Source organism: Mytilus edulis, chromosome 10 (assembly GCF_963676685.1).
Source record: "Mytilus edulis chromosome 10, xbMytEdul2.2, whole genome shotgun sequence".
Lineage (NCBI taxonomy): Eukaryota > Metazoa > Mollusca > Bivalvia > Mytilida > Mytilidae > Mytilus > Mytilus edulis.
The window spans coordinates 84,043,256-84,068,741 of NC_092353.1; the positions used below are offsets into that span (position 1 = coordinate 84,043,256).

A 25,486-nucleotide genomic window follows, 5' to 3' on the forward strand; every position below is an offset into this window, starting at 1 on the left:
TGTGAATGTGTTAGGCAGTTTATATCATACTTGTGATATGAATGTGTTGGGCAGTTTATATTATACTTGTGATATGAAAGTGTTAGGCAGTTTATATTATACTTGTGATGTGAATGTGTTAGGCAGTTTATATCATACTTGTGATATGAATGTGTTGGGCAGTTTATATTATACTTGTGATATGAATGTGTTGGGCAGTTTATATTATACTTGTGATATGAATGTGTTAGGCAGTTTATATTATGCTTGTGATATGAATGTGTTAGGCAGTTTATATTATACTTGTGATATGAATGTGTTAGGCAGTTTATATTATACTTGTGATATGAATCTATAATCTATAATGATAAACTATATCAGCTGAAGCACCTGATTTCATTGCCATGCTTTGTACAGGATAATGTCTTTTTATTTGAAATGTATATACTGAAAGGTGACCAAAAATAGTTTGGGAACCACACATACTATTATACTTTTCCTAATGATCTAAACATTTTATTAACTGTTTTAATTTCAGGTACTGTATCCAATATTCCAAATGGTATGGTAAATGACCAGTTTGGTATTGTTGGGTTGCTGACATTCATCCGCGCTGCTGAGAACGACCCAAACCTGGTGGCCTTAGCTCCTGGAATAGATCTGACAACTTTAGGTTTAAATCTGAACTCACCTGAGTAAGTGTTTGATAATGTCATACGAGTAAGTGAGCAACAAAGTGAGTTCCAACCCTGCTCGTGCAGGTGCACTCAACTCCAATCTTAATTGACTAGGATTGTCAGTTTTCCTATTGAAGGTCAATGGTTTTTTCTAGGCACTCCGGCTTTCTCCACTAATAAAAACTGGCCGCCAAGAAATAGCCCAAATGCGGTGCTTAAAAATGGCGTTAAAACACCAAAAATAAATCAAACAATAAATCAAAAGAGTAATTAAAGTAAGTGGTTTGTAATGAAGTGAGAATATTTGGCACTAGAGGTATTTAGTATCATAAAGAATTTATCTAGGCACTTTTATCTTTCTTTTGATTTTCCTTAATAATTTAGTTATTTGGAATTAAAGAAGAATCTGGGTATATGTCAATTAGCATCTAAATGGGGCAGAATTTAAGTCTTTTTTATTTGTTTTCAGAGATATGAAATCTAAACTTTTAACTAATTTATGTTCTACAGTTTATCACAGATAAAAAGAGTTTTGTGAAAGTTACAAAAACATTCAAACAGACTATGAAAAGAAGTATTGGAACGAGAGACCTGAAACATAGGTAGAAACACTGCCAAAGCATAAGTCACTATTTTTTGTCATATTTTTCTTATACACCACCTTTGAAATGAAAGTGAAAGTAGAAACATTTAAGTTATCTCCCTTTGTCAGAAAAAATCTACAACAGGGATCAAATACAGGTATAAATAAATATCTTACTTACTAATTGCTGTTGGTGTTTACAGAAATTTATACAGTACTTTCCAGTCGCCATGGAAAGATTTGCCGTGTCGCCCACAGGATATAGGTTAGCATAATGTACAACATAAAAATAACTCGTCTTTATTTGTATGGTGTTCATCTGTTTATATTATTTCAATTCTTTTGTAAAGGGTACATAAGTAAGAAGAAAAATGACCTATGAATAATATATATTTTGGTTGGAAAATGGGGAATTTGATTTGAAAATTGACCAAAAAAATTTAGATTATATAAACAGATGTTTTACATTAAGAATGAAATGTGAATCATTAGACACAATGATTCACATTTCTACTAATATATAGTAAGATTGTCACTGTTGCTGTTCTATCTCATGTTTCACAATACAGAACAATTGAAATAAAAAAAATGAAAAGAAAAAGAAACATTTGAAATGAACAGTATACATGACAAATATATTTAACAAAGGTTCTCCAATAAATGTATCATCTTCAATTGAATACAGTGCAAATTGTGAAATCTAAAAATTAAGGTGTCATAAAAAGGAAAAAAGACATCACCAAAAATTGTTAGAAGATATCAGTTGGAAAATAGTATTATCAAACAAAGAAGCAGATAAATGATGTACGAGGGGCTGGTTAAATAGGAATTTACATTTTCATTAGATAATTTTAAAGCTTAGGCAGATATTGGACACTGTGCATTGATTGAATCAATAAATATGTTTTGGAGAATCTTTACCAAAATGTGAAATTGTATATAAAGGAATAGTTTGTAAAATGCTGATTGGTTTTCTTCAGAAACCTGTACAGTACTTTTCAGTCACCTTGGGCCGATTCACCATGCAGACCTCAAGATATAGGTCAGCTTTTATCAAGTGTTTGCTGTGCTTACTGGCTTATATATCACCATAAGTGTGATCATTGCATGGTTATATAATCGCATTGTTTCATCAACTTTGAACCAAAAATGAATGTCGTTCTCAGGGGAGGTAATTTTGTGTCCTAGAATAACTGTTCACAACTGTAAGTGTAGTTGACATTATATTTATACCTGGATTTTAGTGACCGAGTTGCACAATGTGAACCAACTCTTCTTATTTTACAAACAGTCCAGTACTGTGGATTTATTCTTATTTGGTGGATATCAATTTTTGTGGATTATGTGGATAAGAATGACAATATTTTATAGGGATAATTGCAGACTTTTGCAAAACTACAACTTTGAATATCAACAAAAATGACAGTTTTCCTCAATCCATAAAAAACTGGTACCCACAAAAATGATTGAATCCACAGTACCAGGACTTCATAATGTGAATCAATCCACAAAGTATTATCTTTGATAGTCCCAGTGAAAAATTGTTCCATTGAACTATGCTTTATGATACTGTGGATTCATTATTATTCGTTGGATACCAATTTTCGTGGATTTCATGGGAACAGTCAAACCACGAAATTAAATATTCAACGAATGATAATTTTTCTGTAGGTTTGTATGCAGACTTCAGCAAAACCATGAAATTTAATATCCACGAATATGCAAGTTTTTCTTAATCCACGAAAATTGGTACCCACGAAAATAAATGAATCCACAGTAGTCCATCTTAATTATTTGTCATAAACTTGATCATAGCTTCAGTTGTGAACAGTTATTCAGGAAAAGATAATGACCATAACTGGGAGAGACATTCAAATTTTTGGTTCATTGTGGTATGTTTGTTAAGGCCATACTAGAAACAATTTTTGTTTGCCATGGTTTAAATGATAATAATTTTGAGCTTCTAAAATGTGGAATAAAAAAGAATAATGTGAAATGTTCTTTTTGTTAGCTCTAGCTTGATTTTGGACTATCTAAGAAAAAAAGTCAAGATTAAATATTTATTTAAATTTGCCAAAAAATTGTGGCGAGACAGGTTTTAAAATCATCAATTTGTTTGTTGGATTTGTTTGTGGCAGAAAATGGCAAACAAAAAATATTTATTGTTGGCCTCACAGCTTTTATTTTGTTGCAGTTAAAAGTTGTGTTCACATTTTTTTTCTCACAAAAAATACATTAGAATTGAAAAAAAGGGGAAAAAAAGAAAAAGAAAGAGCAGATAATTCGTTTTAAAAAAGAAACTTTTATTACTTAGATGCCTTTGTCCCTGAAAAAGATAAAGGATAGGGTTTTTATGTGTAGATTTTTTGAATTTTACTGATTTTTCTTTTAAACCTCCAATTAATATAGTCATAAATTCATAATTCATAACACCAGTCTAACATGTCATATATAAAATATAATATGTATAAAGTAGTAGTTATCTCCCTTTGCTTACAAAAATAGTTAATAGTTATCTCCCCTGCCTTTTCTTTGTACCATCAAAGCTATCATTTCGCTGGCCAATACATAGGCATTTATTCATAAATAGAAATAATATGAATTTCACATTAACTGTTTTCGTTATAGCTAATATTTTGATCTGTTAAAAGTCATCAATAATAACATAAATTCAAACTACACTACACCTCAGGTGAATTTTGTCATCTCTACCTGTCCACAGTGGTAGTAAGCTCTCAAGATGGTCTACTCTGCATCCAACCTATGGACTGGAAATGCCATTACCCCGTATTTTATTTTCATTATAAAATGGAGGATACAATACTTTGAAAAATTAGTTAAATATTTTTACAATATCTAAAGTAAAAGTATCTGACAAAATCCACATGAGGTGCGATAAATGACATAGATTTAACAGTTGACTCTAGTAAATGTGAACTTCAGGAGAAGTTTAATTAATATGAATATAGTCATAGTTTTTAAACATTATGATTTGAAGGAGAAAATTTACACTTTGATCGGGACAGGATTCAATTGAAATTTATAAGAGCAAAATTTGCCTATGTTTTCCTACAATATTCTTTGTTAGGCCATATTGATGTCAGTTTGAAATGAATTAACCTCCCAACCTTATCTCTTACAACAGTAAATTGGGGGATCAATTTATTTTTCTTTGAATTGAAGTCAAACATTTTTTCGGTTTCAATCTTAATTGGTACTCTGTGGGCAAAAAATTGTATGAAATGTTTTTTCATTATTCTGACATGTAAAATCTTTAATCATTTTTTGATAACCTGAATATATTTCTGAAAGTTTCAAGAATCTTTCAATTATTGCCCCCTATATGTTATATATTTTTACCATTGTAGCACAAAGACGCAATGTGACATCTAATTTAATTTCTCACTTATAAAGTGTGGGAGACATTTGGCTACTGGGCAGCAATTTTGTTTAACTTTTAGGGTCTGGAATCTTGAACCAAACATATATTTTTTTGAACCCCTTATTAGTAGAAAGCATGCGATAAGAAGCCATTAAGCATCTCAAACTCATGATTTCCTCTTAACCCTTTCCTCCATTGAATTTTTATTTTTGCATACTTGATTCGCATAAGGATTTTTCAATAAAATGCTAGAAAAATGCTTTAAAGTATTAATGCATAGAAAAAAACAAATATTTCATCAAATAAATTAAAGTCAGATATTCCTACGATATTCCTTTTCATATTGGATACAAATTTTATTAAGTCTACTGCAGACACTTTGTAGTCAAAGAGTTTTAACTGAGGTACTACACAGGCGTCAAAAGGCGTCATTATGGAGTAAAGGGGGTGGCATCAAAAGGCGTCACTATGGAGGAAAGGGTTAATAAACTGCCTTGAAATATTCCTTAAACAATGTTTTCTCATTTTGAATCTGCAAATATGACTATACTTTTCACAGTTTGGTCTTACATATCAAAACCAGCCAAATTTTGGACTGAATACTGTATATTGATTGGTTTACTTGATTTAGTGGACAATTATTAGTTATTGGTCCAAAGAAAAACAAACTTTATTATTTGTAGTTTATGATAAATAAAATTCATTCATTCATTTTGCCTAAAAGTTCTCCCCAAAAAATAATTAGAACATTATATTCAGCAAAATTCTATACCTGCAAACCAGTAAATTTTGGACTAAGGTAATAAGTTCAAGGAATTGTATTTGGCCTTGGATGATTTAATATAACTTTAGATTTATGAATATTTTCTTTTGTCACCATTAGAACAGCATTTTGGAGGAAAATGTAGCAATCACTTTTCCTAAATGTGAATTACTTTGTTTTTTTTATGAACAATTGTTTTTTTCTATATCTGCTTTGTTTTTTTATTTAACACACTAAATATTTTTAACAACCTCTTAATTCACATAAACTGTCTACCTTGAGTTGTCTACCTTTGCTAGTTATCAATTAGTAACAGTATAATTTGACTGAATATGGTTGTGTAACTTCTCAACCAATGATGTGTTTTTTTTTATAAATGTTAGAAATAAGTGTAAAAATATTGTTATAACATATTACTTTTCATGGCATCAAATATTTTAGATTTGTTAGCTATAGTATAAGCATGTTCATGGGGAATTTATTTTCATTACAAGTTTGATAAATTGTTTGTTCAAATTACTGTTAAAATATTTTGCAAAAATGAGTAACAATGGCAATAATTGCAGGTTACAAATTAAGTTGGTTTGTCTCTTAAGGTAGCACAATACAAAGATTTTATAACTCCAACTCCCAAGTTATAAAATGCTGTAACTTTCTTAATAATGCTTGAAAATTTATAAAATTTATAGTTTTGGATAGCTAACAGATTACTCTTTCAAATAAATGCAATGTTAGTATTATGCAACAATTATGTTACCAATTATAATGTTAACTGTGTCTAAAATATTTTTCACCAAATTTCCATTTTCAAATGAAATTAGCTTCTGCATAGGTATCCCTAGAGGGTTGATTTTATTTTATGTTGTTCCTATGGCCATTATCTACAAAAGGGTGTCTCAGATTTCAGATAGAATGTATAGAACAAATTTTACACCTAATTGAACATTATCTTCTTTTATGTGGTTAGGATGTTTACACTAATTAGAGATTTATGAGAGAATGGAACACCATAGAGACAATCTGAGACACCCTTTTGAAGCCCATGATGTGTTGATTAAGATTCCGTTAACATTTTCTGTATAGTTAAAGAGATGATAGAGCTAAATTCATTCAAGTGAACTTACCCAGATTTTGCCACTAATTACATAATAATTGATTACATAATGATTGCATAATAAAAATATTGCATTCATTTAAAAGATTAATCTTTTATCTATCTATATATACCTCTCTTATTATTTTCTATGCATTCATAAGAAAGTTACAGCATTTCAAAGGTTAGTGATTGGAAGTAAAAAAATCTTTGTATTGTGCTACCTTAAATTGATTTATTTGTTAATTAATGGTGTCTCAGGCGTTGCTGTTTCAATCAATGGCAGCTATGCTGTCAACAATGTATTAGTTTGTGATTAGGTCAGATCAAGAAGAACCCCTTGTTGCATGACAATCATATTTGGTTTGCAGTTGTATAAGAACTCACACATCTAGTACAACAGAAATATTTTGACCTCACCCCTTCAGTAATGGTCTATGGACATTAAACATTTTTTAAGTTCACATTTTCAAACTTGTTATAGAGTCAGTTTAGGTCAATCATATTTGGTAGGCAGTTGCATAAAAACAGGCCTATTGACTTGGAAATGTTTGCATAGTTTATTCTTTGACTTTGTAACTTTTGTTGTTTACATGTTAAAGTTTGTGTGAAGACAGAAGGCAAGGTCAAAGGTAACTTCTAATGATCATGATCAGTCAATGATATTTGGTATGCAGTTTTATCATTATTGCCAATTTTTAGTTTCTATAGAAGTTCATTGTTTTGGATTGTTTTGTATAGTAAATATGTTAAAGCATTGCTGTTTTATTTCAATATCTGCATCATCCTCTTAAAAAACATAAAGGGGAGACATATATCTGTATCAACAGTTTAAATTTGAGAAAGTTATGTAAATTTTTTGTAAATTTTTCGTGCAGGTTTAAATTGCATTGGTTATATTCATTGACCAAAATAAATGAAAATAAAAACCTTATGAAAAAATTCTGCTTTTATATTTAGAATCATGATTTTTTCATACATGATCATCATGATATTAATTCATGCATAAAGTTCTCACTTAACATATACAAATGTACATGATATATATGAAATATTGCAGATACATTTGTATCGGTAATTCTCAATCTATAAACTTCTTTTTTTTTTATTAGGAATAGAAATACTGTGTATAAACGATTCTTAGAAAAATTGTACTAAAATTTATGTCAAAAAATAATTTTGAACACTGTTTTAATGCATGTGAGATGTAAAAAAATGCTATTATGCAAAACAGGGAAGTAATCTGTAGATTTACTATGATTTTCTTGCATTTTAGATTTCCATGTTCCAGCTGAATATTTAACCAATATATACATCAGAGACAAGGTAGGACTTCATATATATATATATACATATATCACTGATAAGGTACTCAATGTACAATTGAAATATGTATTTGAAAAATGTGGTTTATATTTAAAAGTAAACTGCTTATCCAAATACAAATATGTTTAAGAATGTTATAAATATGACCCAAAAACTTAATTTTGAAGTAACTTTGAAATTTTATTAATAAGGCTTATTAATTCCTGTGTATTACTGGCTGAATCACTTGATATATATTTGTCAATAGTGTTTTTGTGGCCACGCAAAGAATTATGGCCCCGCAATGAAGTTGTCGGTGCCATATAGTTTTAACCTTGTCCGTCATTCCAAAATTCCATCAATCTGTCATTCCGCCATTCCGCAACAAACCATTATATAGAGTTTTTTTCTAAAGAAATTTTTGGTTTGTGAGTTAACCATGATGAGTTACAGATCAAGTTTAAGTTTCGTTCCTCTCCACTAATTTTTACTGAAATTACCAGCTTTGGACTTTGATAAATTGTTGAAAATCACAGTTATACGGACTTTTTTTATGCCCCACCTACGATAGTAGAGGGGCATTATGTTTTCTGGTCTGTGCGTCCGTTCGTTCGTCCGTCCGTCTGTTCGTTCGTTCGTCCGTCTGTCCCGCTTCAGGTTAAAGTTTTTGGTCAAGGTAGTTTTTGATGAAGTTGAAGTCCAATCAACTTGAAACTTAGTACACATGTTCCTTATGATATGATCTTTCTAATTTTAAAGCCAAATTAAACTTTTGACCCCAATTTCACGGTCCACTGAACATAGAAAATGAAAGTGCATGTTTCAGGTTAAAGTTTTTGGTCAAGGTAGTTTTTGATGAAGTTGAAGTCCAATCAACTTGAAACTTAGTACAAATGTTCCCTATGATATTATCTTTCTAATTTTAATGCCTAATTATTTTTTTTATCCAATTTCACGGTCCATTGAACATGGAAAATGATAGTGGGAGTGGGGCATCCGTGTACTTTGGACACATTCTTGTTTTAAACTCTTTCAGATATTGGGATGATTTTTGGCATGTGAGACTACCATCATGTTTGTGTCCACATGTGTTATTGAAATTGCAGATTTTTCAACTTTTTGAGATGGTGCCATTTGTGTTGCTTTGACACATCTAGTTTAGTATATCTGTTAATGAATGTCAACAAATATTCGCCTTTTGTTTTCTTAAAAAACACAACAAAAAACCAAACCAACAAATTCATATTTTTAAGTTTATCAAGATTTGATTATTAAAGTTAAATAAAAACATAATCACTATGAGTATTATGAACCAAGTCTTTTGATTTCAGCTAGCACCAATCAAGTTAAACAGATATGGTGAAGATTTATTGTTTTACTTGTTTTATATGAATGGTGGAGATGTTTTACAGTTGGCATCAGCAGCTGAGTTGTACGTACTTTTTCTTAAAGATTTAAAACTGATTTTGAATTAAAAAAATTACTAGATACACAAAAATTAAATAGCTATTCAACTCTCAAAGAACATACAAAATGGACGTATAATTGCCTTAAACACACCATGTACCCCAATCTGATATTCCCAACAGTTTTCAATCCAGAGGAGCAAGTAATGAAAATGTTTGTAATGACGGAAAAGAAAATCTTGATCCCAATCCCATGTTGCATAATTCCTCCATATTGGAGTAGGATCCAAATTTTACCTACCCACTTTTACAAACCTTTTCATTATTTGCTCCCTCCGCAGTTTTGGACAGGGATTTCTATTGTGTTTAAAGATAAGAAAATCTAAAGCTACACCAAAAGTTTTATTTTTTATTTTTGGGGATTTCCTGACTTAAAATTTTGGCAGATGTCATGGCAAAGATTAAAAAAAATAACAAAACTTGTTCATTGCCAACTTAAAACAGAAATTAGAAACATCCTTGGGTATATGTAAAAGCTCAATATTTATGGCTAAACAGCAAATTATTATCATAAATAAGATTAATGGTTTTACACTAGTAATTTTGGGGCCCTTTATAGCTTGTTGTTCAGTGTGAGCCAAGGCTCCATGTTGAAGGCCGTACCTTGACCTACAGTCTGCACCAAAAACTTTTTTAACTACTAGTCCAAAGACCAATGTTTCGACCAAACAAAGTTTTGCAAAAACTTACTAGTCCGAATGAAATTTTACTAGTCTGAGGCATCGGACTTGTGACTAACCGTGCAGACTGGACCTATAACGGTTTACTTTTATAAATTGTTATTTGGATGGAGAGTTGTCTCAATGGCGATCATACCACATCTTCCTATATCTATTTACTTTCTTCAATTGAATTATTTAAAAAAAAAAAAAGTCAATTTTTCCCTTGTTTTCTTAAGATTTTCTCATAAAAATTGTAAAAAAAAAAGGATTTTTAAAGGATAAACTTACAAGTAAAACAGAACTGTTGTCAAGTATACATTATCAAATTATCTAATGAATCTGGGTTTTCAGGTACAGTCGAGACTGGCGGTACCACAAAGAAGAGCGTGTTTGGATCACAAGAGCACCTGGTGTAGATCCCATTCTTAAAACAAGTACATATGAACAGGGAACATATTATGTGTTTGATACAAAATACTGGAGGAAAGTACATAAGGAGATTTACTTAGAATATGAAAAGTTAGAAGATCGGCCAAACCTGCCACCTACGATGGTTCATTGACAGCTGCCACCAATTGTAATGCATAACTGTTTTAGTATAAATGTGTGTACAGGTGTAAAGAATGAGAGATTAGTGGTGTGAATGAAAGCAGTTCACAGGAGTTGAATTTAGTCAGATTGGCATGAATGATTGATTTTTCTTCAGTTCATCAAACATCAATTCATTTTAATTTATAACTTTCATTTTAAAACAATTTTCATTAATTAAAGTGCTGTTTTAAAGTTTTTAAGTACTAGTTTAATCATTTATGTTATATTTAACAAAAAAAATCTGTTTTGTTATAAAGTATATTTTTAAAAACTCTGTTTTTTTATTAGGTATATTTAAAAAAAAAAAGAGCATTATATTTTTTGTTGGCATTTTATTTTGGAATCTTAGGATTATCTCCCTTGCACCAATTGAATACATATGAATTTAGATGAAAGTTATAACATGCCATTTCTCTTGTGTATGAATGTATGTGTGTTTTATGTACAGTGCAATGTAGTCAATAAATTCTAATGAAACAAGTCTTTGCTATAGTGTTTACTTTTACCTGCCATAGAGTTGTAGTTAATCACACGGTACTTTACCTCTGAGTAAAAGAAGCTCTTCTTGGCATTTGCTGTCTCAACTTTTTGAAAAATGATATTGATCTAGATGATTTGTGTTCTGTATTTGGTTACTTTCCAAATTATATAGATTAAATGCATATATATCAAGGTCACTTTGAAGTACTGGTCCAGAAACACAGTCTTCGTCCCTCAATTTTCATAGTCTACAAATATAGTCCATAAACATGATAAAAGATAGTATGTTACTTACCAAGTTTTTTATGCCTTACCTAAGATAGTAGAGGTGCATTATGTTTTCTGGTCTGTGCGTCAGTTCGAATTATAATTAGAGTTCTGACCCCAATTTCATAGTCCACTGAAGATGGGCAATGATAGTGTGAGTGGGGCATCCATGTAAGACACATTCTTGTTTTATACCCTTTTCAAATGACTGTTTTCAGTCGTACTAAGTTATTATTTACATAGGCGACAAAAGCATTTTTACTATAAAAAATCAGTTTAAAAAGCTGTCATATTCTGAATTTTTAACACCTTTGGGTGAGGATAAACCTTCCAAACACATATGGTGCTGCAACTTATTTTGCAAGAACAAAGTACTGTACTCGGGAATTTTTGAAATAGCATGAAATGAAGATTGATTGATCGTTGATTGTCAGTTGTTTGATGTCCAGTGGAAAATGGTTCATGCATGTACAGGATGAGAATAATTGAACAAAAAATACGATAGAGGTCATGCAGGTTGACTGCCACAGGTATGATGAGGGTATAATGGATAGGGACAGGAATTATGCCTTGAAACAGGTTACCTATCAAGCCCTCAAAGAGTTGTTGCAAGGGCTCTCAACGTGGTTCAAAGAGTCTGGCACTCACTTTACATGAGGCATCCGATTAAATGTCCCCATTCTGACTGGACGCAGCTGTAAACTTGTACTTTCCTCACACCTAACATACAAGGTTTTATTGCTGGTCAGAGGAAGACCAATGGTGATTATATTTATATTCCCTAGTCCCCTTTGTGGTTTATAAATGAAAAAAACATTGTTTCACTGAATTTTTTTCTCAATGCAAAGAGGTTCTTCGTTTTGTAAAGTATGAAATTGATCCATTCTTGCAGAGGTTGTTAAATTTACAAATATTTGCAAGCATTTGAACAAAAAATATGAATACTATTTCTTCACCAAAAGCTAACATTAATGCCCCCGCCATAGCTGAGGTGACAGTAAGTTTTTACCTTATTTGTCTGTATGTAGGTACTTCTATATGTCCCAAAGTTTGTTTCCGTACTCTTTCTTTAGTTTGCTTCAACCAAATGTTATGAAAATTGTTGCAATACTCATTACCACAAAATAAAGATCAAGTTTGAATTTTGGTGGTGTCACTTAAACTGTTCAAGAGTTATTCCTCTTTAAAAATGGAAAAATTGGGTAATATTTTTGCGTTTCCTTTCTCTAACTAGAGTAGCCCTAACCAAATGTTATGAAAATTATACACTGCTTATTATTACAAATATAGATCAAGTTTGAATTTAGGTGGTGTCACTCTTATTGTTCTAGAGTTATGCCCCGTAACAAGCGGAAAAGGTGCTGAATTGTTCGTTTCCATTATCTGAGCTAAGTTTTCTTTAACTTAATTTTATGAAACTTATACACAATATTTTTTACCATGAAACTTAGATCAAGTACAAATGTGCGTAGCATCACTTTACTGTTCTTCAGTTATGTCCCTTTTTAACTTTATATGATATGCAAGAGGCGCATCATTTGTGTCCCATGGACACATTCCCCACTTATTTTTTATTTTATATAGATAAGACTGTTGGTTTTCCTTACATTAAGGTTTCTTTTTTTTTTGTTTTTGGAAGCAGGTAGCATTGGGTTTTTTTTCTCCGTTGGACAGAGTAATCAATTGCACTTAAAGTCTTATTGTGACTGACTTTAAAGCTCTTAAGTTAACTGTATTTTTAGACCTCATCTCAATTATATTTCAGGCCTCACAATTAAATTTCATGCATGGTCTCAACTTTACCAACATAGTGCAACAAGATGATTTTTTTTTTTACATCATATCTACATAATACCTCTTTATAACTTCAATATGATGAAGATTACAAGAAGGCATTTCCCTTTTCATGTCAAGCAATGTATTAATAACATCTACTTGGATATTCAAGTTGTACATAATGTTGTCTAGGTGTACATGTATAACCATACTTGACCCAGTTAACAAATTTACTAAAATATAAATAATAAGTTTGAGGAAGTTGATAAAAAACTCCATGGCATGTGAAATCATTTGAACTTTTTTCTTCACTTGGAGTCGGTCATCGTTGTAAACTTTTCGAACAAACTTATCTGAAATACCCGGTACTGGACTTTAAAGTACCAACTTATACCAGAGTGTACCCGAAAGAATCTAAATCTAAAAATATCCTTTGGTTTGATTAATCAGCAAACATGGCCACTGTTGCTAAAAATAGAATGTAGGGGTAAACTTACGGTATTGACTTTTCTCTGAAGAAGATCTAAAAATAGGTAATCATCACTGAAATCTTTAATTAATTCTTATAGGAGGTATTACCCATGAAGGATGAGTTTTATCAATATTTACAGAAACTACATCAAATAGACTGAGAGAATCTTCAAATTGTTAATATGATCAGCAAAACCTTTAAGATATCATTCAGAATCGTGGTCATTAAACAATTATTTTTTATAACAATTTTCGTAGTTTTTTTGGCAAATACTTTATTAAAAAAACACAGAAACAAAAGTTCAGTACAATAAGATCTACAAATGCATCAACATGTCTGTAGTTTTAAATTGATGCCTTATAGGTGTTATTGCCCTCTAAGTGTATAATTTCTAATTATCAATTTACTAACGAAATATCAATGTCCCTAGCGTCTGTGTCATAGACACCAAAGAGGTGAAGCCTTTTTAAGAATTGATTGCTTCTTTTTGTAAATTTATTGGGGTGTAAAAGCTTTGACCGAAGTACATTTTGTATGAAGCGCGGAAGCGCTTCATTCTAAAAATGTACGCACGGACAACGCTTTTACAACCCTATAAAGTTACAAAAAGAAGCATTCAATACTTATAATTACATGTTTTAGCTATGATCATGAAAACACGAATTTTATATATTTTATTATTTAATTCACTTGTGCACTTTATTGTTGGAGCGCGTGTTATCATGAGTGAAAAGTTGTAATGAGCAATGCAACTGCTTACGGAATAACACGTGATGTGCAGTTAGCCAATCAGAATAAAATATTATAATGAAACATACATCTAATGTAATTATTTCCCTGTATTGTTTCATTCACAGTGAACACCAATTTATAGAAGTTGTTAAATCCTACTTGAAATTGAAATTTCAACAATTTTACCTTTTTTCATGAAATAAAAACGTTATTCAGTCTTTAATGTTGCTGTTGCTTTGATTTTGATAGATAAAAAATTACAACTTTTTTTCTTTTTTTTTTTTGGTTAGATTTGGCATCGAAGAAATATGCTTATCAAATTGAAATATAGCTTCTTCCTATGCTCTGTCCGATATTATTTGGCTTCTTGACAAATTACGTGGTATGGTACCTAATATACACATAAGGGGTGTTAACAAAAAAGTCAATAGTCTTGGAATACCAGGGTTGAGTTCAATATCGTAGCGGCTACGTAGCTGCTATCAATATGTATGTAACAACTAGTATATAGCTACACGTTCAATAGTGAAAATCTACGTAGCACTACGTAGCTGCTACGATATTGAACGCAGCCCGTTCAAGGTATGAACATAGATGATGTGACGTATTTTCATGTCCTATAAGTAGCATCTATCGGGCTATTCAAAACATGATTTACCTATCTAATCGAATGAAAAGAACTCCGGTGGAAAGCCCTAGCTCTTTAGGTTTATTTGTCCTTCAATATTAAAAACAATTAGTGGGACAAATCCTCATAGTTTGACAGAATCTGTTCAAACTGCTGTTTTTACCATGCATTTTCAAGCATTTATATACCCCTGGTGGTCATACCACTTTCTGAAAGGTAAACAAACCATAGGTTTAGTAAGGTAATAACCTAAGGTCGTTAGTCTACTCGTTAGCATTGTTTTACATTTGACATGTTAAGTCTTTTTACATCTTGCTATATTGCTAATTGTTGCAGGCTGTACATTGACCCTTGGTCTACGGTGAAAATCTGTCTCATTGGCAAACATACCACATATTTCATTATTGTTCAGACTATGTTCCTTAGTTTGTTACGGCACATGGACATGACTTATGATGTGGCTTGTTTTCACTGTTTTTGTGTCTTCAGAAAACCATGAGTACATTACGAAACATTTGACGTTCATATGTCGTGTAGTGAGTCTTTCTGCTTGGCGTTTCTGTACACAAAATGTATGCCACTAACTATCCAAGAGCAGAATGAGCAAACCTGGCCTTGAAGGTATAAAACTTTGCTCAGTGCTCGGAGCACAAAAATCATGCTCGAAACATGAAATCCAGCAATTTGATTGGTTGATTTTCGAGTCTGAGTACAAAAATCATGTTCGAAAGTTTTATGACCGTGAAGCCAGGTATACCCTTTTAGGCGAAACATTTTTGAGGTTTAATACATGCTCCAAATTCTAGTAGCCTATCTTTTTTGGTGGATCCTTTTTCGAAAACCACCGCTGAACAGAAAGTCAATGCCTGTGGGTTTTCGTTAGAAACCTTCAATTAAGTTGAGTGCGTCACTTCAGAACTACATAAACACATAAAGTTTCCTTAAATGATTATTTGTACAATTTTAGTCACTAAATACTTCAATTTAGATGATTTAAGATAAAAAATAAGTTCCTCGTGTGCAGTTTTGATTTTATCAAGTTTAAAAGTATCAAAATTACCTCAATATATGTGAGAAAATGTGTATCAATGATACTTAAAACACAATACTTCATTGTTAGGTGTAATTATTGTATTGTACGTTGACTACTTTGATCTACTTTATACCAGCCAAATTGCATGTGTTGTGTGACCAATTGTATGATGGATACTTTATAGGCACTGGCTACGGTTACATTGCAATGTAACAATAATAAAAATGTTAATGTTACATCGGAGACTAATCGCTGGATGCAAGGTTTACGGTTATACATTGTGTATTGTTACGTTAGATTGAAAGATATTGTAAATAAACTCATTGCAGATACCAGGATTGAAATTTGTTATTTGCGTCAGACGCGCGTTTCGTCTTCATAAAACTCATCAGTGACATTTACTGTGGAAACTGCCTTTGTAAATAAATATTTAAAACATATATATTTGCAATATTGAAAAATTTCAAATAAACGTGTTCAAGTTTTATTTTATTACATAGTACTATACCCAGTATAATCGAAGTGCATTAACATAACAAAACCACAATGTAACCGTAGACACTTATATTATTGTTTCATTCGCAATTAATCAGTTCCTTGCCCAGGCCTACATTCCGGCAATTAGTCTCCAATGTAACAATAACTTTTTAATTATGGTTACTTTCAATGTAATCGTAGCCAGTGCCTACTTTATGAACTAAGAGACAAATGGAAAGAGTTGGTATTGATTTGCTTTATAAAAAAGAATGGCCAACGTAGATACAAGTATCTTGTCTTAGGGAGGGATAAATCCTACTTTGTAAAGGACCACTCTGATTCAAACAAAAAATTCTCTGAAACTGATATTATCAAGATGCTTGATTTCTTGATTGACAACATATTTGTTACGTTCGGAGGACGTGTTTTTCAACAGACAGTCGGCATCCCAATGGGAACAAACTGTGCCCCTCTACTTGCCGACTTGTTTTTTTTATTATTATGAGGCTGACTTTACGCAGGAACTTCTTAGGAAGAAAGATAAGAAGTTAGCAATATCCTTTAACTCTACTTTCCGCTATATAGATGATGTTCTTTAACTAAATAATTCAAAATTTGGTGACTATGTGGAACGCATCTATCCCATCGAGCTAGAGATAAAGGATACCACAGATACAGTTAAGTCGGCCTCATATCTTGACTTACATCTAGAAATTGACAATGAGGGTCGGTTGAAAACAAAACTTTAAGACAAAAGAGATTATTTCAGCTTTCCAATTGTGAACTTTCCATTTCTAAGTAGCAACATTACAGCAGCACCTGCATACGGGTATATATCTCCCAATTGATACGATATTCCCGTGCTTGCATTTCCCATCATGATTTTGTTGATAGAGGGTTGCTGCTCACAAGGAAGCTATTAAACCAAAATCATCCCTTCGTAAATTTTACGGACGCCATCATGAGTTGGTTGACCGTTATGGAATAACCGTTTCACAAATAATATCGGATATGTTCCTTACGTCGTAACTACAATCCCCTTCCCTTTCATGTATGTGACCTACAGAATTAGACTATTTACCGGATTTTTAATCACATAAGCAACACGACGGGTGCCACATGTGGAGCAGGATCTGCTCACCCTTCCGGAGCACCTGAGATCACCCCTAGTTTTTTTGGGGGTTCGTGTTGTTTATTCTTTAGTTTTCTATGTTGTGTCATGTGTGCTGTGTTTTGTTTGTCTTTTTCAGTTTTAGCCATGGCGTTGTCAGTTTGTTTTAGATTTGTGAGTTTGACTGTCCCTTTGGTATCTTTCGCCCCTCTTTTATGAGATATCTTATAAATTATAAGATATGTTATAAACTTTATGAGAGACATTTATTGCTCAAATGCATACCTGGTGCAGTTAAATGTATGCCGTTCATGTTATGCATAACGATTGTTATTTAATTTCATCTCTCTTGGGGCTTCCGTTTCGTGGTGGGTTTAATTCTTAAGCAGGGGCTAGCAATTTTTTAGAACGGTTATAGGCCTATTATAGCGTCAAACCCTTACTCTAAAATCAGTATACATGTTTTTGAAAAATCCTCTACACAATTTTAAAATGCTTTTTACCTGTTCTACAAGTCCAGAGTAAAAAAAAAATTCATGAGACAAAATAGAAATTTAAGTGAGCCTAAAAAATTATTATTTTGGGGGGGGGGGGGGTTCTATCTGTAAATATACACAGCCAGACAACAATATATTGAACAATATATATGTTTTTGTATTCTTACTTTTTCAACTTTATTTCATACATGATATTTAACCTGCTTTATAAGACCTGAGGCTTTTTTTGTCTGTTGTTTAACGACATCTATACGTCTCCGAGGCTCCGATAACGTCACTATATTATATATGTCCATCCAAACAAAAACATTGAAAGACTGATATTTGCGTATCCTTACTTTTTCAACTTTAATGTATTTTATTTAAATTTACACGATACTAGTACCAATATATATTTTAAACCTCTGATAATCACTTAATTTTTTTTTTTATATTTTTATGCTTCAAAAAAACTCTTTTAGTCCTTTGATATACCCAAAAAGCAGATTCTGTACACTAAGAAATAGGAACTGAAACTATGTTGACTTTTTAAGTACAAAAGAATTAGATATTTTATGAACAGAATAGGTCCTAGATTTATGTATCAGAACAATGATTTCATAATTAAAGTTATAATAATTATTGGAAAAAACTGTTTTTAATACACGAAATTTGTTTCCTCTTAAAATATACTTAAGGACGAATTAAGTCTATATTATAGGAAGCACTACACGTATTTATCGGGAATACCCAAAATATTTTATAAGATGAAAAGCGAAACAATTCTGCTATAGTGCATGTCCTTCCTCGTGAGGTCTTGGGTGAATTTTAAGATTGTTATGAAAAATGCATAATTTATTTTTGGATCTACAAACTTGGTCGGCGTAAAGCAAAGAAGATACAACTGACAGGTTAGCTGTATATATTTTTCTAATTAAGGTTCAATATATGATAAAATTGAGAATGGAAATGGGGAATGTGTTAAAAAGACAACAACTCGACCAAAGAGCAGATAACAGCCGAAGGCCACCCATGGGTCTTCAATACACCCGGAGGCGTGCTTCAGCTGGCCCCTTAACAAACATGATAATGGACGTATATACTAAACTCCAAAATATATAAAAGAAACTAAAATTAAAAGTCATACAAGACTAACAGAGGTCAGAGACTCCTGACTTGAGATAGGTGCAAAAATGGGGGGGGGGGGGGGTAAACAAGGTTTTTGAGATTTCAACCCTCCCCCTATACCTAAAGCTAATGTAAAATACGTCTAGCCAAAGTAGAAAAACACAAAAACACAGCTATACGCAAAGTAAAACTCAGTTTAAAAGAAGTCCAAGTCCGATGTCAGAATAGGTAACAAAAGACACTGAACAAAATAACAATAAAAAATGTTTTGGATAGTTTTGATTGGGCTCAACATTTGTATTTAATAATATTTTTTATCTTCACATTTTCAGTTATAATTGCCAAAATCTATAATTAAAATTCCTGTAAAAATTATTCAATGTTAATATTGACTGATGATTTTATTTACAGAGAAAATAATATTTAAGTGTAAAAATACATCCTACTCCGATCACCTTTATCAAAATAAGAGATTTGTTTTAACTGAAGTTTTCTTTTGTCACTTGTGGAACAGGAACATTAAGAAGACAGATCAGTATTATGTATATGTATGCCAGATCCAAACGACACAGCTTGTCTTAAGACATACTGGCATATATTTATAAGCAGTTTGCTTCCTAGTACTGTAGTCTTTAATGATCATTTGTTAAGGAAAGACACATTACATTTTTTTCGTATTTTACATTTTCATATCGATTCATGTTCAATCAAACTTCGGTCTGTTCTCTTTTAAAACTGCATTCAGATGATCATTGTATTCGTTTTTTAACCTGTTCTAAAATTAGAGTTTATTGAAAAGTTTCATTTAATAAGTTGATATAAAAATAAAAGCAGGTCATATTTTACAGGGTCTTTGCCATGGGGGTTTTCCCAACATTTGACTCTTAGCCAAAAAGGAAGGATATACTAGTATTTAAAGTGACGTTTGGGTGTAATACTGCACAGTCTCGTACTGACTTCCGAGTGACTTAAATGTTTAAAAGGTATTAAGTGTTATCAAAGTTATAAATGCAAATAAAAAATATTTACTTACATAAACATGGATTAAAAAACATAAACATGGATTTAATGTTGAGATCGTACGAAGAAAACAGTCGGGTATTTTTTTTGTACACAATTTGCTGTGTATTCAATTTTTGTAGAAAATAGTTTTTTTTGTAACATAATATTTTTAGTAATTGGTTTTTTTTTTTCTCTCTCTAGCATTCTTACAGGAGAACAAAAATGCAATATTTTAAATAATTTATAAAAAAAATATGTAGAAATATTTTCTTATAATAGTATTTTTTTTCCTTTTACAGGTGCAGACATGACCAAAGGATCAATAGTATCGAGCAATAGCCAGAATGGACAGGGAACAATCGAATCCTTGAAGAATGATGAACAATCTGGATGCCAGGGAAACCTTAGCAATTTACCTGATTTAAATCTGCACAAGGATAATGTTCCTGGCATTAACATTGCTGAATATGTTCAAAATCTTCCGGAATTTGTTAGAAATAAAATAGCCGGATTTTTTGGAACAGGACTTATTGAACAAGAAACAGTAGACATAGAGAACATAAAACACTATTTAGTTGTCTCACGACATTGTCATCATCTTAAATCAGTTTGCGAATCAAAGTTACTGTCGACACTAAATTCTGTCAACTGCCAGAACTATTTGGCCATAGCAGAACAATTTGGTTTGGTATTGCTACAAACCAGCGCGCATCAGGTGTACAAGAACAATTTTTCAAACAGTACACATCCACTACTCAAATCCGCTGATCTAACCGGTGCACCGCAATCTCAAACAAAGAAAACCTCGTGTAAAACCTTCAATACTTTCTTCACCTGCGATACAACAAGCGGTAAACGAGCGTTAACTACTGTTGTTTTGGATTCAACAGAACAAGTTAAATGTTACAGAAATATTAAAAAGGGGGACAAAATTAGCAAACAGTTTCAGTGTTGTTGTATGCAGGATGCTGAAGACCACCCGCCGTATGTGTACTGGTCGTTTGGAAAATGTTTCTACAGATATGACCCAGTACTGAATAAATATAAAAAGCTTTCAAATTTTCGCTATAGTCGCTCAAAGTTCAGTTTAATTTCACACAATCAATTCTGCTTTGCAATCGGTGGAACATCTGACAGCAAAACAGTTCGTCAAATTGAAGAGTACAATGTTTGTCAAAGGTCGTGGAAAACGGTGTCCACACTTCCGGTCGAGTGTCAAATGTCATATTCAGCCTGCGTGTTATATGACAACAACATTTACATCTTTTCTGCAGCAACAAATAAAGATGGTTGCAGCCAAAACAGGACAGTGGTCTGCGTGTTTGACCCGGTGAAAAAGAGCACAGACATTGTTGCTGAAATACCATTATCGTTTACTCAAATCAAAGCTTGCGTTCTTGACTCACAAATCTATCTGGCTTCAGACGAAGGAGATTTTATTCGATTTGATCCAAGTAACAATTGTTTTGTGAGGTGTCAAAACCAAATTATGAAAAGTAAAGACTTTGGGATGTACACGGACGATGATTGCATTTTTCTTGCAGGAGGCTGTAATAGTGATGGAAAGTGCAATAATATGATCCGGAAGTTCTGTCCCGTTACCGGGCTGTGGACGAGACTCTCTGCAAAATTACCAGACTGCATGGCGGTATATGGAACTTGTCATATAAAAATACCGACGACTTGTTCCATCATACCGTTCTATGAAACAAAACTTTTTGAAATTCCTGCAAAGTGAAAACGTTGATGCTATTCGTAATGATTGTTATTGTTATTGTTTTGTTTGATGTTTTGAATGTTATTATTTTGAATCGTTTAAAATAAATTTTATGGAATAAATGGATTTTTTTATAAATCACATCAGGTAAATTTACAGCAAAAATATTAAATTAATTTTAAATTGTTTTTTTTTTACAATTTGGTGTTAATTGAAGATCTTTTGATTGTATCTGATAATTCTTTTTACAAATTTGAAAAGACTCTGGACGATTTAAAGTTTAGCACACACGGATATTGCTTAAGACAGTGTGTTGTCCTCTTTATGTCGTTTAGTTATTTGTTCGTTGGGTTGATGTCTCATTGACGTTTACCTTTCATTTTCTTTTATTCATACAATTTCGAAAAACGTAAAATTTCAAGAAGTTGTACCAAACTGGAGTATGTGGTGAATAGTTTTAGCATGTTAAACATTAGCCCGATTTATTTTGTGAGTTTATTGTTCTACAGTTTTATTGTTAATTTTGCATTCTAACGGATTTGATTCGGGTTAAACTGATTAAGTTTCTGTAATCGAAATGGTGTCTGCAACATGTCACAGTTATTACAATGGATTCACATGCAGAGAGAGAGAGTGACTTCACTACATGTGCATTGTCTTTAAACTCGCCATTCAGACAACACAAATGTTAAATTTCGATTTGAGGCACATTTGTTTTTTTACAAATATACATGTAGCAACTCAGAGGGAAAATTCAATTTGAGGTTTAATTTATGTTTTAATATATTTAATATTTTACAGCTTATTTTGCATAGTCATGCATGCAGTTGTTACTTAAGCCTCATGTGGAGCTAGAGATTTGTATTGGTCAATTGGTCAATTGGTGCCTGTTTGGCGTTCAGTGGCACAAGTTTCAGACATATTTTGCCTTTTACATTCGAATCCTTATTCATTATAAAGTTTAGAGATGTGAGACAAATATTTATCAGAGTTAAACTGAACTTATAGTAAGTCGATTGTACTTTATTTATCAGAGTTAAACTGAACTTATAGTAAGTCGATTATACTTTATTCTGTATTTCCTTCCCATTTTATCTTTTCTTTATATTTTTGTCCGCTATGAAATATTCTGCAAACCACATCTAGAGCCTCCTAAAAGTTTTGAGCGTATTCTGCCGCGAAATAATGGTTCACATGTAAAAAAAATTATATCACCAATTGACTCAATCTTTTACACATATATATCGTTAAGTAGATCAGACAACTACACAGCTACTTTTGCATAGGTACTATTTCTGTACTATTTCTGTACTTAAAATCTGTAGTAGTGGACATTTTCTTTTAATATTTAGTACTATTTGTTTACTTTAGAATTATTGTAATATTTAGGTACTTGTATTTTCCACTACTTGATTTGTACTTAAAATATTGGTACAAAAACAATACTTAAAATGATCACAGTATTCCATGTTTGAACATCATAACTTTATAAAATGTGAAGAAGACAAACTTTCAAAATGCTAAAAATGTAACCGTGTAACAAAAAATCTGTAGTACTTAAATTTCAAGTACAAATCAAGTACTGTAAAATACAGGTACCTAAATATTACAATAATTTTAAAGTAACAAAATAGTACTGAATATTAAAAGTAGATTTCCAGTACTACAGATTTTTGGTACAGAAATAGTACCTATGCAAAAGTAGCTGTGTAAGCAACTTTTCCGAAAGAAGATTAATTTTTGTAACTTAAAATAGTTATTATTTATCAATCCTCTAATAGCATGAATAAAAACCAAAATTGTGAATAAAAATAGCCTTTATTGAAAATATTCATATGTTAAGAAAACAAAAGAATGCTTAGGGTTCCCTAGCGTAACCTATTTCATTATTGATAATATTTAAGTTTTTATGACAATCAAAACTTTGTACAGTGTGTACAGTACTTAGTGTCTTTTTGTTGTTTGGATATACAAGTACCCGGCCACGTCCACTCTGTGTTTATGTTATATGCATTTCTATTTATCAATGTTATATGCATTTCTATTTATCAATCTGATGAGTAAAGCCTTTTTCAACTGATTTTTATAGTTCGTTCTTATGATGTTACACCACTGTCCCAGGTTAGGAGAGGGTTGAAATCCAACTAACATATTAAACCCCGCTACAATATGAATGTATGTGTCTGTCCCAAGACAGGAGCTTGTAATTCAGTGTTTGTCGTTTGTTGATATGTTACATATTTGTTTTTTGTTAAATTTTGTGCAGAAGTTTCTTCGTTTGAATCGTTTTACATTAGTCATTTCGGGGCCTTTCATAGCTGACTATGCGGTATGGGCTTTGCTCATTGTTGAAGGCCGTACAGTGACCTATAGTTGTTAATTTCTGTGTTATTTTGTCTCTTGTTGAGGCTTGTCTCATTGGCAATGATGCCACATTTTTTTTATATTTGTAACTGTTATTGAAAAACTTAGGCTCTAATATAGTTCTATTTTCGAATTTGAAATATTTACAGAATGATAGTAAAACCGCCGTATACATATCTATAACTTGAGATGTTTCAAAACTCTTTCTCCTTCCAAGATACAGAAGTATTTTAAATCCTTTAATTTATATGACGTTGTTTCACACGTTTTTCCCACGAAATATCTCTCTGCTTATAATGGATTTTGTTTTTTGTTGGAAGGGATGATGTGTTGATTATAAATGCTCGAACGTCTCCTGATTGATCATTCATTTTTTTTTCTCTGGACGCCAGACGATTTTTGATTTAACACAGTGTATATAAATTTGTGTGTTGCTAGAGACCGCATGTTGATATCTAGTTGTCGTTGGGATGCTGTCCAAACGATGTATAACCTACCTCTCTTTTCAAATGTAAAACGCGGTTTTAACCCGCCAACTCCCGCACTATAAATACACAACCAATTATCCGCCGATCAACGGAAAGTAATTCACGTCATTTTGTTTAATATTTTTTACTTATTTAAAAAACTTTCAATATTTAGGTAACACCATTCCGTCATAAGGAAAGTAAACGTATAATATTTTGTTTGACTATAAATAATCAGCAAGAATCGATAATAAGATCAACATGATATTTTTGACAAAAGAATTTAACATTTCAATATAACTTTCAAGTATAAACGTCATGACCGAACTATTTGTAGTATATATATGTCAATGACATGTGTCGATTTTTTTCCATAGAAAATATCTTCAAAGTTCTCCGCATTGGTATGAATATGATATTTGACATTTGTGCTGATTAGTGTAGGTCTTGTAGGACTTGAGTTATAAAATCGTTCAAATAAAACGTCATAATCATATTTTTAATATGCAAATAAAGAAACATGAAGAATATTGTACAACAACACAAAAGATACTATGTATGAGAAAAATAGAATAATGTAAAAAAGAAACCCTGAAAGTTCGATTAATGATTATAAACACTTATATTAAGGTCCAATTAATGACCATAGAAATGCACATAACTCCTATATAAAAGTCACAGGGCCATAAAAATGCACTTTGCTATTATATCAAGGTCACAGTGCCATAGAAATACACTAAACTCATATATCAAGGTCACAGGACCATAGAAATGCCCTTAACTCCTATGTAAAGGTCACAGGACCATATAGAATCATATTCAAAACAGTGTGGTCCTGGCCATTGATTGACGACC

At 31.8% G+C, this 25,486-nt stretch overlaps 2 protein-coding genes across 7 annotated transcripts in view; both read left to right on the forward strand.

The window, feature by feature from the left end:
* Positions 1 to 10,981, forward strand: part of LOC139492040 (CCR4-NOT transcription complex subunit 2-like) — a 30,485-nt gene extending 19,504 nt beyond the window's left edge. For 2 of the 4 annotated variants that reach the window (XM_071280106.1, XM_071280105.1), the window contains 5 exons: positions 518 to 674; positions 1,443 to 1,504; positions 7,754 to 7,803; positions 9,114 to 9,214; positions 10,262 to 10,981. In XM_071280106.1, the coding sequence (XP_071136207.1) occupies positions 518 to 674; positions 1,443 to 1,504; positions 7,754 to 7,803; positions 9,114 to 9,214; positions 10,262 to 10,472 (581 nt within the window). In that variant the 3' untranslated portion in view covers positions 10,473 to 10,981. Of the gene's footprint in view, positions 1 to 517; positions 675 to 1,442; positions 1,505 to 2,219; positions 2,282 to 7,753; positions 7,804 to 9,113; positions 9,215 to 10,261 lie in introns of all 4 variants that reach the window. The other 2 variants (XM_071280107.1, XM_071280103.1) reach the window with 1 other exon arrangement.
* Positions 10,982 to 18,650: 7,669 nt separating this feature from the next.
* Positions 18,651 to 21,922, forward strand: LOC139492041 (uncharacterized). 3 transcript variants are annotated; one of them, XM_071280110.1, is made up of 2 exons: positions 18,651 to 18,864; positions 20,383 to 21,922. In XM_071280110.1, exon 2 carries the CDS (start codon positions 20,391 to 20,393, stop codon positions 21,819 to 21,821), a length of 1,431 nt encoding a protein of 476 aa, XP_071136211.1. In that variant the 5' UTR covers positions 18,651 to 18,864; positions 20,383 to 20,390; the 3' UTR covers positions 21,822 to 21,922. The 3 variants fall into 3 exon arrangements, with proteins under 3 accessions (XP_071136211.1, XP_071136209.1, XP_071136210.1); XM_071280108.1 differs by lacking the exon at positions 18,651 to 18,864 and adding an exon at positions 19,938 to 20,064; XM_071280109.1 differs by lacking the exon at positions 18,651 to 18,864 and adding an exon at positions 20,045 to 20,179.
* The last annotated feature ends 3,564 nt before the right edge of the window (positions 21,923 to 25,486 follow it).

What these genes read in the sequence shown, in the direction of transcription:
- LOC139492041 (XM_071280110.1), top strand. Translation starts at nt 20,391, where the DNA reads ATGACCAAAGGATCAATAGTATCGAGCAATAGCCAGAATGGACAGGGA.